Source organism: Aythya marila (assembly GCF_965140915.1).
Source record: "Aythya marila genome assembly, chromosome: 2".
Classification (NCBI taxonomy): Eukaryota; Metazoa; Chordata; class Aves; order Anseriformes; family Anatidae; genus Aythya; species Aythya marila.
The window spans coordinates 8,418,942-8,432,464 of NC_139043.1; the positions used below are offsets into that span (position 1 = coordinate 8,418,942).

General features: G+C 40.0%; 1 protein-coding gene across 2 annotated transcripts in view; it reads left to right on the plus strand.

Moving 5' to 3' along the window:
• Positions 1–13,523, plus strand: part of DPP6 (dipeptidyl peptidase like 6) — a gene marked incomplete at its 5' end in the record, with an annotated part of 551,718 nt that overhangs the window by 466,560 nt on the left and 71,635 nt on the right. For both annotated transcript variants that reach the window (XM_082752737.1, XM_082752736.1), the window contains one exon: positions 659–779. In XM_082752737.1, the coding sequence (XP_082608863.1) occupies positions 659–779 (121 nt within the window). The remainder of the gene's footprint in view (positions 1–658; positions 780–13,523) is intronic.

A 13,523-nucleotide genomic window follows, 5' to 3' on the forward strand; every position in this document is an offset into this window, starting at 1 on the left:
TCTGTGATTCTGTCATCATCCCCAGGAAGAAGAGCTGGGGACTGTGGCTGGGACAGAGGTCTAGGGCATCCCTTTGTGTCCCGCAGTCCCTGGCCAAAACCCCCATCTTCCCATACTTTGTTCCCCATGTGCTGCAGTCCCATAGGCTGCCCCACTCTGGCAGCACATGCTGTCTTGTTGCAGTTCCATTAAAACTGGACACAAAATTGTGTAAGAGGTTGCTGGTCCTGTTTTAAGGAAACAGGAGCAACTGGAAACAAGGAATACACAGTTTCCAATAACCAGTTTAGTCACCATGTAGCAACAAAATCAACTCTGCAAACTGCTGCTGTGTCTTTGCCCACTTCTTGCAAATCCATAGAGATAGTGTTCCTCGTTTCATGCCCTCATTGCACTGTTCGATTTCTGAAATGAAGACAAGAGTAAGAAAAATAAAGCTTATATTGAAGGACCAAGGCTTCATCTTGTTGTAAATTAGCATCCTTCTATTAGTCGATGGCATTGGAGGCAAGCTGTGGAAAACCTTTTTTGACAAAAGACGCTATAAAATGTGCTATGTGATTTTTATACTGCCAATTATTGTAAAAGGAAAATGCAACATTTTATAACAGAGCCACTGCTTAATGCTGTTCTCTTTTTCTTTTTCCCTTCAAATTAGATATTTATCTTTGAGAATAACATCTATTACTGTGCCCATGTGGGGAAACAAGCCATCCGAGTGGTCTCCACAGGAAAGGAAGGTGTTATTTTCAATGGGCTCAGCGACTGGCTATATGAAGGTAGGACACAACATTTAGGGCAGCAGTTAGTTATGAGCTTAAGTTACACTCTAAATCTACAGAACTGTCTAGAATTGGATGTTCAGTACTATATTTCTGGGGACGGGTGGACCACAAGCTGAAAATTTGCTATTCTAACGGTTGTCTGAAGTGCTGGGCTGGAAATAATGTGAAATGATGTCAGAATTCTGTTTTTCAGGCTGTTTTTCTTTCCTTTAGTCCAAAGGTAATAAATCACAAAGCATTAATGAACAGAGCTGCTTCATTATTTAATGGCACCTGCAATCACTCAGAGACGTGCCAGTTGTCAAATCACAGGAAAGGACAGAAGCAGGGAGGAAGAGTGGTTTTATTTTAAGGAAAGAACCTAGGAAACAATTTTACTTGATTGGTTGTTTGCCACAGCCCTAGGTGGGCTCTGGAAGCTGCCCAGATCTTGACAGCTAAAAAATTTCTTAAAACAGACAGGTCCTCACAGTAATTGCCTTTCTTCCCTTAAAAATAGGCTGGATGGGGCAGAGGGTCATTGCTGGAGCACTACTTTCTTTTGGTCCTTTCGGCTGGCAAATGGCTCTTTAGATGTCTGTGAGCAGCTGCTGCAAAATAATCTTGCCTGCTTACTAGCCTAAGAAAAGATTGCAACCACCTCTGTTCTTTCGGGGAACATAATAGCCTTTTACAATAATGCTCAAGCAGAATTAAAATTAAAATATATAACAGACACATACACACAGCACGCTTCCCTCTCTCTTGCTGGCTGATGCTGCCAGCAGTTTCCCCAAGAATCCTGTTTTGGGGACCTGTCAGTGTGACATGGTTTCTCCCTAAAGTTACAAGTCCCAGAACATCCTCCCTCAGGTCCCAAAACTGCCACTCAGAGAAATCTGTCTTACCTCAACAGACAAGCCTATTAACTGAGCCCTGCTGGTTGCTTCTAGTTTCCTTGAGCTCTAATGGAACAGAATAGGTTGCCAAACAGCATTCACCATCAATTGGTTTTTAAAATATGAAGTCCTCCTCAAATTATCGTATATCATAGCTAAGTCAGGGATGTTGGGCTCGAAATGAGGGAATTAAAATCAACTCTTTCATTTATCATGCCCAAGAGAAACTATCAGCATTCAAACTAATCAAACACATTGGTGGAAATCCCTGATACCCATTTAGATTACTTTTGGTATTTAAACGTATGTTGATGTTGTACCACAGAATATTTGCAAGTTAATGTACTCCTTTCAAAGCACTTTGTAAGCAGGGGAGTGGCTAAGAAGTTGCAAAATGCTAATTTTATTTATTTTTTTTCTATTTCTGAATTTGTTGCTGAAGTTTTGGGCTGGCCTATTTGACTGTACATCAAGTGAGCATATTGGTACCCATCTTTTGCTGATAAACATCATTTGGTACATAAGGTCTTATGGAGTCTTGCATGCAGCAGCATATTGACAGGAGAAGTTTGTCACACCAGTGAACTCCAAGCACGCTGGCCAGCCTGTGATGACACTTGTGTTTTGCTGACACGTGTTTTATTCAATTACTGGATTGTTCAGGCAATTTCTTGGCTGACATTGACTTTCAGGTTTGTCCTTTATAATGAACTTACTTGTTAACTGTATGTTAATGTGCTAGGATAATAAATGAACCAAATACTGTCTGCATATAACAGGCCAGGTTCAGTAACCTCTTTGAGCAGCATGTATGGAATAAGACCACTGAACCTGTCATTCCCTGAGAGTTTTGTGGATGTCATGACATAACATCCCTTTGGAAATGGCACTGAGTTTGAGTATATACATTTTATGTTGAAATGAAAACTTGTCTTACTTCACAAGCAATGTAGAGAGAGACCCACAGGAAATGTGAGACGCGTGATGGGTGCAGAACCTGAACTCTAATCCAGAGCTGGACCATGCAGGCTGAGCTCCCTCTCTTGCATGGCATCACTTGTGCAGTCTTCACAGGGGTAAAGCTGGGACTGGAGTCAGGACTGAGGATTTGTGGCAGATGTGTGAACAAGCTGTGGGGATGCAGGATCGGTTCAGTCCACAGCATCCATGTGTGTGCAGTCTGAATGTATGCATGGATGGATAGAGAAGGATCCCAGAAGAAATTAGGTATTACATGGTGGTAGGTGGCAAGGGCCAATGAGAGATGGATGACATCCCTACTGGAGTCTGGGAATTCAGGTGTCACGGTCAGCAAGGCTGAAACTGGGGTGCTCTGCTGACCAGCACCCTTATTTTGCCAAATTGTCTCAAATATTTTGCAACATTGTCTCAAATATTTTGCAAAATTTGTCTCCATTTCTTGGATCCTTCCTCTTCTGGAGGGATAAACCAAACAAAAATGTAAGTTCAAACTCACCTGACTGGGATTGTTTAAGATCTGAGCAAGGATCAAAATTTACCATCCTGGGCCTATCTTTCATCTTCCCCCATCCCCGCTGATGTTTGGAGGTGTTTCCCTTGGGTCTCCTTCACAAAGCTAGGTGGGATGCTCTGCCCCACATTTGCCTGCACCGCTACCATCTCAGTGCACTCTTGGGATGGGTGCTAAGCATATGCAGAAACCTCATTCCATCTGTGCAGCCACCTCCAGCAGATAGTCAGTGAAGGAGCTGCGAGAAACGCTGAAACAAGATCACAGCAAGTTCAGCGCCTAGCTTTCCCCTCGGGTGCTCTTTTAGCTGCTGAAGTTCACCATCACCTGCAGCAGCAGCAGCCGAGCCTCCCCAGAGCGCCTGGAGCTTGCTGTGACGGTGCATGACCTGCTTCTCGCTTTTCCTAAATGCATTGCCAAAAAAATAAAAAGTGAATAAAAATATTTATGTTTTCTATCTGAGGCAGCCAGTTTTAAACATTTTTAGCCATAATCTTTAAGAGCACATCACCACCAGCCCACCCCTGCCTTTTCCCATGCAACCCTCCTGCTGTACCACATGGCTCACAGCCCCAGTGCCGCCTTTCGGGGTACCTCCTGACAGCCCATATGAATAGTGGGCCCAGGGGAAACACTTCTCTTCATAACGTGATTGCTCATGTCAGGACAGAATAGATGCACTGTACTATTAATCATACATTTTTTCCTAAGTCCAGAAGCAGAGCAGAACTAGAGGAGATTTGACAGGCTTTTTTTTTTTTCTTCTTGCCCTGTAAAAATGCAGGAGTTCATTTCAATTCAAGTTAAGCTCTGCTTTTGTAAATCTGCCAAAGGGGAAAAAAAATTCTTCATGGTATTTATGCTGATCTGTAGACTTTTGATAATATAGTGAAAAACATTTCAAATCAATCAGAGCTTAATCTACTTACTGCATTTAGCTGGAAGGCTATAGATTGATGCATAGATTACTTAAACATGAAAGCATAGATTAAACATGGCTTTTATTACTAAAATAAGCATTCACAATGTTTTCATATACTCTCACTTAACGTTTTCAGAGCTGTGCCTGATAGATGCTTATACTAAAATGTAGTTACACCCTATAAGAGAGCTTTTAAAGTTATGTGGCTGAAACCAGCTAAACATTTAAACAAATAGCACCAGCAAAGAGTTCTTTATATTTCACTGTTTGCTATATGACCAATGTTGGTTTGAGCACATATTTCAGGAACAACGAGGCTTAAAGATAACTTTTAAGCTAGTGGTGGCAAGTACAAAGTATTTTCAAAGTGATAAAATAAAAGGTATTTATATATACTTTATATATGTACTATTTTATTAAAAGAATTATGCATTTTAACAAGTACAGTGCAGCTAAAGCCCATTTCATTTAAATGCTCTGTTACATAAATGAATTTGACAGAAATGAATTCTGCTGTGGTGTAATTAAAGGGTCTCCATTGGCTACCAGACACAGGGGGAGGCTGTTGGATGCTGTGTGACAGGGTGGCAGAGGGGCTGTGCTGCAGGTTGCCTGTGTGATGCTGCTCAGTGACACAGAGAGGATGCAGTGTGCCTGTGCTGCAGTTTGGAAGCTCGTCCAGTTCATTTGTGTAGGGGAGGGACTCCATTTCCCTGATGTTGTATCCTGGGAATTGCTGAATCCTGCCAGAGCCTGTTTCAGGCTCTGGCATGCACATAAAGTGGCTCCGCTGAGCAGTACAGGGACCTTTTCTGGGCTGCACTGCTCTAAAGTCCTGGGGTGACCTCCTTTTAGCAAGCCTGCATTCACAGACACGGCTCTACAGTTATGCTCTGCTGCTTGGAAATCACAGAGGAGCAGGACACCAGGCGGGCTCCATCCCTACACTGATGGGAAGGGAAGGATGGATTTTTACCTACAGATGGGCTAATCCTATCCACAGATTGTGAAACTGATTTCCTTTTGTCTTGCTGTTTGTGCCCTCAGATGTAAAAGTAGTCCCTTACGAGCCGTTATGTGACATGATCTTCTGGGCACATTTTGTTTGAGACTGAGAGACTTCAGTTGGAAAAGGAAAAAATGCACGAGTTACTCATTGCCCCATATCCCCTCAGAGTGATCAGAAAGATTTGTCCTGCCAGTCTCTAAAGATCATCTCAGAGCAAGCATTCCCATTCAGACTTGGTCCTGGCCTGGTGGCTGGGACGTCTCCTCTGGACCTCTTCTCATCCTCAAGACAGAGGAGCATGTCTGAGAGGCTCACATGGCATTCATTTAAAACTCTTATGCAATACGAGTTATACGTATCCAACATTTCAAATGTTCTCTGTTCTGTTGAGCTTAATGCATTGTAGTGTTGCTCTGCTTTATTTTTGGCTGGGGAGCAAGAGGAGCAGTGAAAAGAGACTCCTTCAGCCGTGACTCGTATGTCTTATTAATCTTCATTCTGCCTGCATCTTGCTTCATCACCAATAGATCCTCTTATATGACTTTGCAGTGACACCTGGTGGGAGAGGCCAGGATGTCATCATCATTAAGACAATGAAACTGCAAAATTTTTGCTGCAAGATGTAGTGAAAGACTCCTAATTTCCCCTCCCATAAGTTTCCCTGAAACTCTCCTTGAGCTTGTGGGAACAACATACCCAAAGCTACTGGTTGATTCATGCTAATAGTGTTTCTGTTCCTTTTCTAGACAGTGCAAAGAGAGAAAAGAGAATGCAGTAATAAAGAAAAATCTCCCATAACTTAATCAGCATCTCAGAAAAATCAGAGAATATATTTAGAACGTGTATGGCTGGTCTCAGAGGTGCTGTGCCTGGTAACAGCTGCCAAAATAAATAGCATTTCTTTTGAAAAGTATCTTTTATGCTTATAGTATTTCAAGCAACTGAAGTAGATTTATTTCTTAAACTTGGAAGTATTAGTCCTGGGAAGCTGGAAATGGTCTTAATACTCGTTAAGTGCTAGATAAGTCTGCTGAGATAGTGCCCTGCTTAATTTCCTAAGTTGTCTGTGTGCCCAGTTTGTCATTGTATAATTCGAGAACTCTGAACTTCTGCTTGGAAACAGGAACTTTGGTGATCAAATTGAAAAGGGACATTCATAATTAGACTGAAAGCAAGCAAGTCCCCAGATTCCTGTTCAGTGTCACCAGAGGAGATTAGATATTCTTACATCTGGTAGTATAAGCCTAGCCTTTCCCAGTAAGCAGCTCCAAGGCTTTGGGGGGAGGAAGGAAAGAGGGGGGAGTATAAAGAACTAGTCTGAGACATCACTGAATTTTTTAAGAACCTCTGGATAAATTAATCTCTCATCAAAAAGATTCTCAAGCCAGGGCTCCAGACAGACAGAGAGGCCAGTCCTAACGGGACTACTAATGAAGCAGACGACTCCTTTTGGACAAAAGATGTGAAGAATCACTAGGGCAGTGAATGGTGATTCTCGTTTGTTTTTAAGAACTTTCACATTTTCAGGTAAAAAGAATTTTCAATGGAGGTGGGTAAATGTGCAGTCCTAATTATGTTCCATTAAAGAGTAAAGGAGCAAGGACCACAGAGGGTACTTGGAGATGTCTTTAAATAGTGCCACAAATGCACCCTGAGTCCCAAAATCGTTGGCGTGTCCTCAGGAATGTGCTGGTGCTATTTGGGGCTTTTGAGGAAGCTGCATGGAATTTTTTCCCCTTATTTCTGTGCTTGTTCGGGCAGGGTGGGAAGCCCAGTGTAGTGTTTCAGTGAAATTGTCACTGTATTAAAATAGAAAGCTTTCTTCTGTTTTGCATATTGGGCATCATTCAGCATTGCCCATTAAGTACATGCAGCTGTTGTGTAGCACTTGCAGGCACACAGTTCCCAGTTGGCCATTATTTAGCTGTCTATTGAAAATGTAGGTGACTATTTTTTTTTTTTGGTGCACCTTTATTTTCATGCGGATTTCTACCACACATACATAAAATCTGGCCATTTCTTTTGCAACCACATAAGAATGAGGAGTAGTTCTTAACCTCAGCCATGTGTTTGAAGTGGATGCTTCCACTGTAAATAATTCTGTTGCCAGGAAGATCAATTATATACAGCAATATTTTGCCTTATCCATGTTAAAACAGAAGGAAAATGAAGAGCCTTAAATTTCACCTGCTCGTGTAATGAAAGATTTGGTAGAAGTTCCATTATCTTCTAGTTTTGACTGAGGTTCCCTGTCCTGGGGAAGCTTGCAGTGCGGATTGCATCACTGGTGATGGGCTCCTGGCCCTTCTCAGTTGGCTAGGGTCAGAGAAAATTGAACCGTTTACAATGCACATTGTGAATGCCTGCCTTGAAATCAGCAAGCTCCTGAAAACTTTTAAATGTTCTGTTATCTGGACTGGCTTCAAAACCCAGCACCACGCTGCAGTAAGCCATGCCAGCTCCAGCCCAGGCTTTAACCTTTGCTTTCTGTAGAAGGTTGTTTGGAAGGGGGTTGCCAGCCAAACTCAACACCTGTCATCCTCTAATTTTTGGATTGCCATCATTCAGGCTTCAGGATGACTTTTGGAAGGGAAACAGATTATTTACTGTGGTCAGCACTCTCCTCAGGGTGGTGGAAGGAAGCCAGATGTCCATCCTGATATCGCTAGTCAGCCAGCAGCTGCCAATACTCTAAGTCGAGAGGCTTTTGGGGAGTGAGGATGTTGGTGTTTGCACCAAAGACGTCCTTTCCCAGAAGCCCTGCTTAAAAAGTTGTTTCCTCAGGAAGAACTTTGAGCCTCCAGGCTTCCCTTGGCATCATATTCATATGTTGGACACTTCACTGGAAGGAATTCAGAGCTCCTTAAAAGCTGTGGCTAAGCTGAATGTGGGCTGTTCCCTCAATAGCCCCTCCTTGATGGCCACTGATGGTGACAGCTTGGAGGTATCTCGTTCTTGAGGTATCATGCTTATAGATGTCCTGGACACAGTCAGAGAAGAGATTCTAAATAAATCTGATCTGCTCTTATAGTATTTTAGGGAGATTCTTCCAGTTCCTTTCAGTTCTTCCAGTGTCTTTCAATTAATTATTTCAATTGTTCCAGTGTCTTTCAATTCATTCTTTATTGTTGTTTTTTTTTTTTAATTTTATAATTTTGTTTTGTTTTTGTCTTATCATTGGATGATTTCTATATACATGCAGTATTAACAAAATGAAACTGTCATATATTGCTGTTTTCAGAGCTTTAATCTTCTAAGAAAAGGTAATATTGAGTTGCAATTGGTCTGCTTGGCTGTATGATTAAAGAGATTATGAAATTAATTGAATCTCTTTCTGAAAATAGATTTGCTGTCAATATAGAAAACATGAGAGCACAAATTGTGTTCAGTTAGAGCAGTTTAAATCCAGACTAAGTCTTTTGATCTCTGCAAGTTTAGCTGAGATGTTCAGCTTCCCACAAATTTTTACCCAACTGTTGTGGCAGAATTTCTTCCCTTTCATTGCTATTTTACTGTTGGTACTTTATCAGGCATACAGTTAGCTCATATTTACCTTATGTGAAAAAATGAGACCCAGTTTGCAATCAAATTAAACCTGATTAGTTAGCTACTGTTCTGCTTAAGCAAAAGTATGTGAATAAAAATGAAAAATTGACACATAAAATATGTAGATCAGTATAAAAGTATTAAAATAGCACCTGGTAGGTATTGACAAATAAATACAGCATCACTGAGCCTAATATTTCTTTAAAATGGTGTGATAAAAGTTGTATAACACAGCTATTAGAGATTTCTGATTGCATGTGAGTTCTGGTTCTCTGCTCCAAAGTCATTTACAGTAGCCTCGGGTTAAATACTGTATTTCGGATCTGTGTCCCCATTTTCTGATTATGCTGGCATTTTGAGTAACTAATTAGTAAACTAGCGATTTGAATATCGCAAAATAGATTTTGAAGTACACCATGCTAATTTGAAGTCTGGAATAACTGTGGAAGCTCATAGCGGTGCTCCAGATCTGCATCAGAGTGATGAACACAAGGGTTGTGCTGTAATATTCCTGCTGTGTGTCCACTGCCAGAGTTGCAAAAGAAATATCTTAAATTGACGTTATTCTTGGGGAAAAACAAAAACAAACAATCTCGATTTTGAGAGCGTTGGGAGTTTTTGAGCCACTGATATGACTTTTTCTTCCATCAAGTCATATCAGTGGGTTGATATGATAAAACATGGAGAATGCATTTACGTGTTGAGGTTAACTGTGGACAAATCAAAAATGCATCATTTCTGTGTTGGCAGAATTGAGTTTGGTTGCTGAGACAAATATAGCAGTCTTCCCAGCTCTAGAATCCTGTGGAAGATTAAAAGAATTCATGTTAATTTGCACAAAAACATTTCACATAAATACTGGGGGAAAATATATCTGTTAGGGCATGTCACCCAGGGACACTATAGGAATCTCTGTCCTGGGAGGGTTTAAGAATGCTTTGGACACATTTTTGTCGTAGGTTGTAGAGATAAAAGATCACTATTTCAGTGCTGGGTGGGGATTAGAAGATGTCTTTGGGTTTCTTCCAGACCAACAATTATACCTTTTTATGTGTAGTTTTGATGGATCTTTCTGATTTCTTTGCAGTTACACATGTTGACTCTGAGATTACAGAGTCACTGTAAAAGCTTTTGGAACATCCCTTCAGATGGTACAAAATACCTGCATCTATACAAAGTAAAGTAAACACACATAACCACTGCTTATACAACATATGTGTAGCGAGTGGAGCTCTTTGTCACAGCACATCTACATTTGTCTCATTATTCCCTTGAAAACCCTCTTCTTTCTCTGAGGGCCTCCATGATTTTTCTGTTTAAAAAACATATTTCAAAGGAGAGATCCAAGCTTAGTATTTTTAAAGTGCTGCAATCACAAAGTGATTAAAGCAACAGAAAGAAGAACAGCCAAAATTGAAAGCTGCTGTAGAAATATTGTTATTGAATAATTCCATCAATTTGACCTGTAAAGTAAATTTCTGTATCTTTTTCCTTGTTGCATTGATTCTTCTGTGGTTCAGCCTTGCTTATCAAAATTCAGGGGCCAGTGGAAAACCTACAGGCTGTTTAAGTAGTTATCCTCTTTGTCTCACTGATCTTTGGCCTGAGTAAAGACTGTGTGCCAGGAAAAAAGAAAAAAGAAAAAAAAAAAAAAAAGAGAGAGAGAAAAATTTATTCTGTCCAAATTAGAGCTAGTGAAAGCTACATGAAACGGATGAAAATTCTGCTGAGAAATATGAGTCTTACTAGAGGTCTGACCTATCCAGTGTTGTATAAATGTAGCAAAATCAAAAGAAAGTCAGAAATAATGACAGAAGTCAGCTCATATGTTCATAATTTGCACACATCAGGCTTTCTAATGGGGAAAAAAAATAGGAATGCAATAAAGTGTGTAGAAAAATCCTGCAACTCCAGCTCCTAACATGAGCTGGAAACAGCCAGGGGTGGGAGCAGGTCTGTGAGCAGAAGGGCAGAGGAGGCAATGACCCGTGAATGCAAAGGGTGAGCTCCTGCCAAGGGCAGGCAGGGGCTGAGGAGTGCCCCTGCAGAGCTGAACTCAGCAGCTTCCTCCGGCAGAACAGGCAGGAGGTTAAATCTTTGCATGTGAGAAGCAACCTCCAGCACTGCTATCTGTGTTCAACGTTACATGAGGGACAACAACTGAGATGCTCAAGTTCTGGTTCTGGGAAAACAGGATGGGTTTAAGATGTGTGTCAGGATGCCAGCTCTACACCAGGCAGACCTCAGTCACCTTTTGTACATGAGGATATGGGTATTACAGGTCAAAATACAGTATATTTTTCAGATTGGAGTGAATAAGCTCCACATTGACACCTACCAGCATGTGGAGAAAGCCATACCTGGATTTTTGCTCTGGATCAGGAGAACCAAAGAACAAGGGCAGATCTTTAAAGAGTCAGATTGGCATGCCAGCAGTTGCTGGAAGATAAAGCATCCAGGGGTTATATCACCCTCAACACTCTATTAGTTTATGTCACTATAAGTAACTACCATATGGCCTCGCTCCCACACCAGCTGTTTTCCAGCCTTCAGTGGATACAGGTCTACAGGGCAAACTGTGCCAGAGAGTAACCATAATTGGAAAAGTGGAGGAAATAGCATATCTTAAATATCCTCTTAAAACTTAGATGGGTAAGTAGCAGAATGCAGGTGGCCAGCATTGGCTGCTGTGTGCCAGGCTGGGGACAGCAGCTGCCTGCAGACACCCTGCAGCTCTTGGTGCAGAACCATCAGACCTTTCAGCCAGCTTGTGCTACCATCTTGGCTACTGATTGCATGCCAGATAATTCTGCTTATATTCCTTCATTTTTGGGGGGGAAAATGACTGAAAATTTATGTCCTATTTCCCAGTCATAAGGAGTTTTAAGACCATGAAGTTCTTGCCCATCAATCTATGCCAGAAAATTTTAGTTTACGGTTTAGAGTCACATCAAACAGCACAGCAATGCAAAATGCTAAGAGCTCAATATGTTAATTCATTTATAATTATTTAAAATGCTGCTTATTAAGAAAGTCCTCGGTTGTGGATTTTGAAAGAGTCTTTCTTTTAAATGTTTTTTTTTTAGATTTTAATGAGTGTGGAAGCACTCTGTAGTTCTAAAACTACATCAAGCGCTCAGTGTTTTTATTCATAACATTATTTGTGAAGTAGCCAGGACTCCTTGATGGTTGTGCCATGAAAGATTGCCATATGGATATAAGCTACACTACAGAAATATCTCCTGTTTTGTTTTGTTGTTTGTTTTTTTTTTTTTTTCCCCTGGTATTGATTACACAACAAAGGTCAACCACTGCAGTCTGTTGGGCAGAGTTTTTAAATTCCACCCTATTAAAAGAAAATTATTTCCCTTGATTTATGTAGGGAACAAATGTGTCAGAAAAGTGGATGTAAAATTCACACATTACAGTCTCATCTAGTATGTATAACACTCTGATGTACATTTTAGATTCCTTTAGATCCTTGTCCTTTAAATAAGGAAAATTATATGATTACGCAGAAGTTGATACCTCTAAACACTGTACATGTTCCTTAAACTTCTCAGAGTTTTACTCCAAGACTTTGCTTGTTTTTTTGGTGTTTTTTTTTTTTTTTTTTTTTTATTGTTTCTACTGAATTTCATAGCATTATATTTTTGAATATAGATAATTAAGCTTTAAATCTGTGTTGTTTGGGCTTGGCATCAGAAAAACATACCTTCCTGCTGATACCTTCTAGTAGTTATATTCCAGTCTAAGAAGTATTAACAATTCTCAAAAATGCAGAGTAAAAGGTTTACATCATATTTCAGGTCTAGATGTTCTCTGCATAATAATTTTAAAATGAAGTAGTAACAGATAATTTTTTTTCATTTTCTCAATAGTACAATCATTTAAAAAGAAGCATTACTAGTTTATTTCTCACTGTGATTTACAAAGGTCTTGCCTAGAACATCTGTAAATTTCTCATGCATCACATTTTCTTATGCATCTGTAATTCCCTTCCAGGCTGAATCTTTTACTGTTTTTTTTCCTAACTATATATCTTTTTTGTTGTTGTTGTTTGTTTGTTTATGCTTGAGGTATTATTTTTATGCTGGTTTTAAAACATTTGAGGGGTTTTTGTTTGTTTGTTTTTTCAAATCTGTGTGGTAACACAAGCAACAAAGACTGAAGGAAAGAGGCACTGTCTCAGAAAGAAAGAGTTAATACAGAAGGGATGTGAACATGTGTTGGCAAAAAGAAGTAAGTCCAGAGCCGTCTTCAAAACTTCATTATAGATCAGAGAAACAAGCAAGATTGCATTAGCTAAAAGAAAAACCCTTATATAGCAGGGTTTAATCTCCTTGGAAATGTTGCAGAGTTTATTTGAAAAATAAACCTAACAATACTCTATTAAATTTATAGAGGAAATGGAAAGCAGAAACTCAGAGGCCTGTAATTGCCACCTACAAATATAATCATTAGAGTGAGTAAGAAGTAATGAAGGAGGAAATCAGATGCAACTCACCTTCTTAGCCCTTCTCAGGAAGGTGGAAGTCATATTGCCACCGTGTGGTGAGACTACCAAAAGCTAAGAGCAGCTATCCGAGCAGTCTAGAGTGTTGTAAACAGTCACAAATCTGCATGATTTGCTGGAAAAATAAAGTATGCAAATAGCATCCTGATTAGAAAGGAGAAGCAATGCGAGATGAAATCACATTTTGCTTTTGATTAATGTATGCCTTTGGGTTTTTTTGGTGTTTTTTTTTTTTTTTTTTTTAACTTGAATTTTAATTCAAAACTCTAACTGTTGCATAAAAAAATCAGTGGAAAAGTGTGCAGAGAAAAGAATTTTTAAAAATATTCTCTTTTTAAATGAGGTAATTTATAAGCCTTTATGAGTACAAAAATC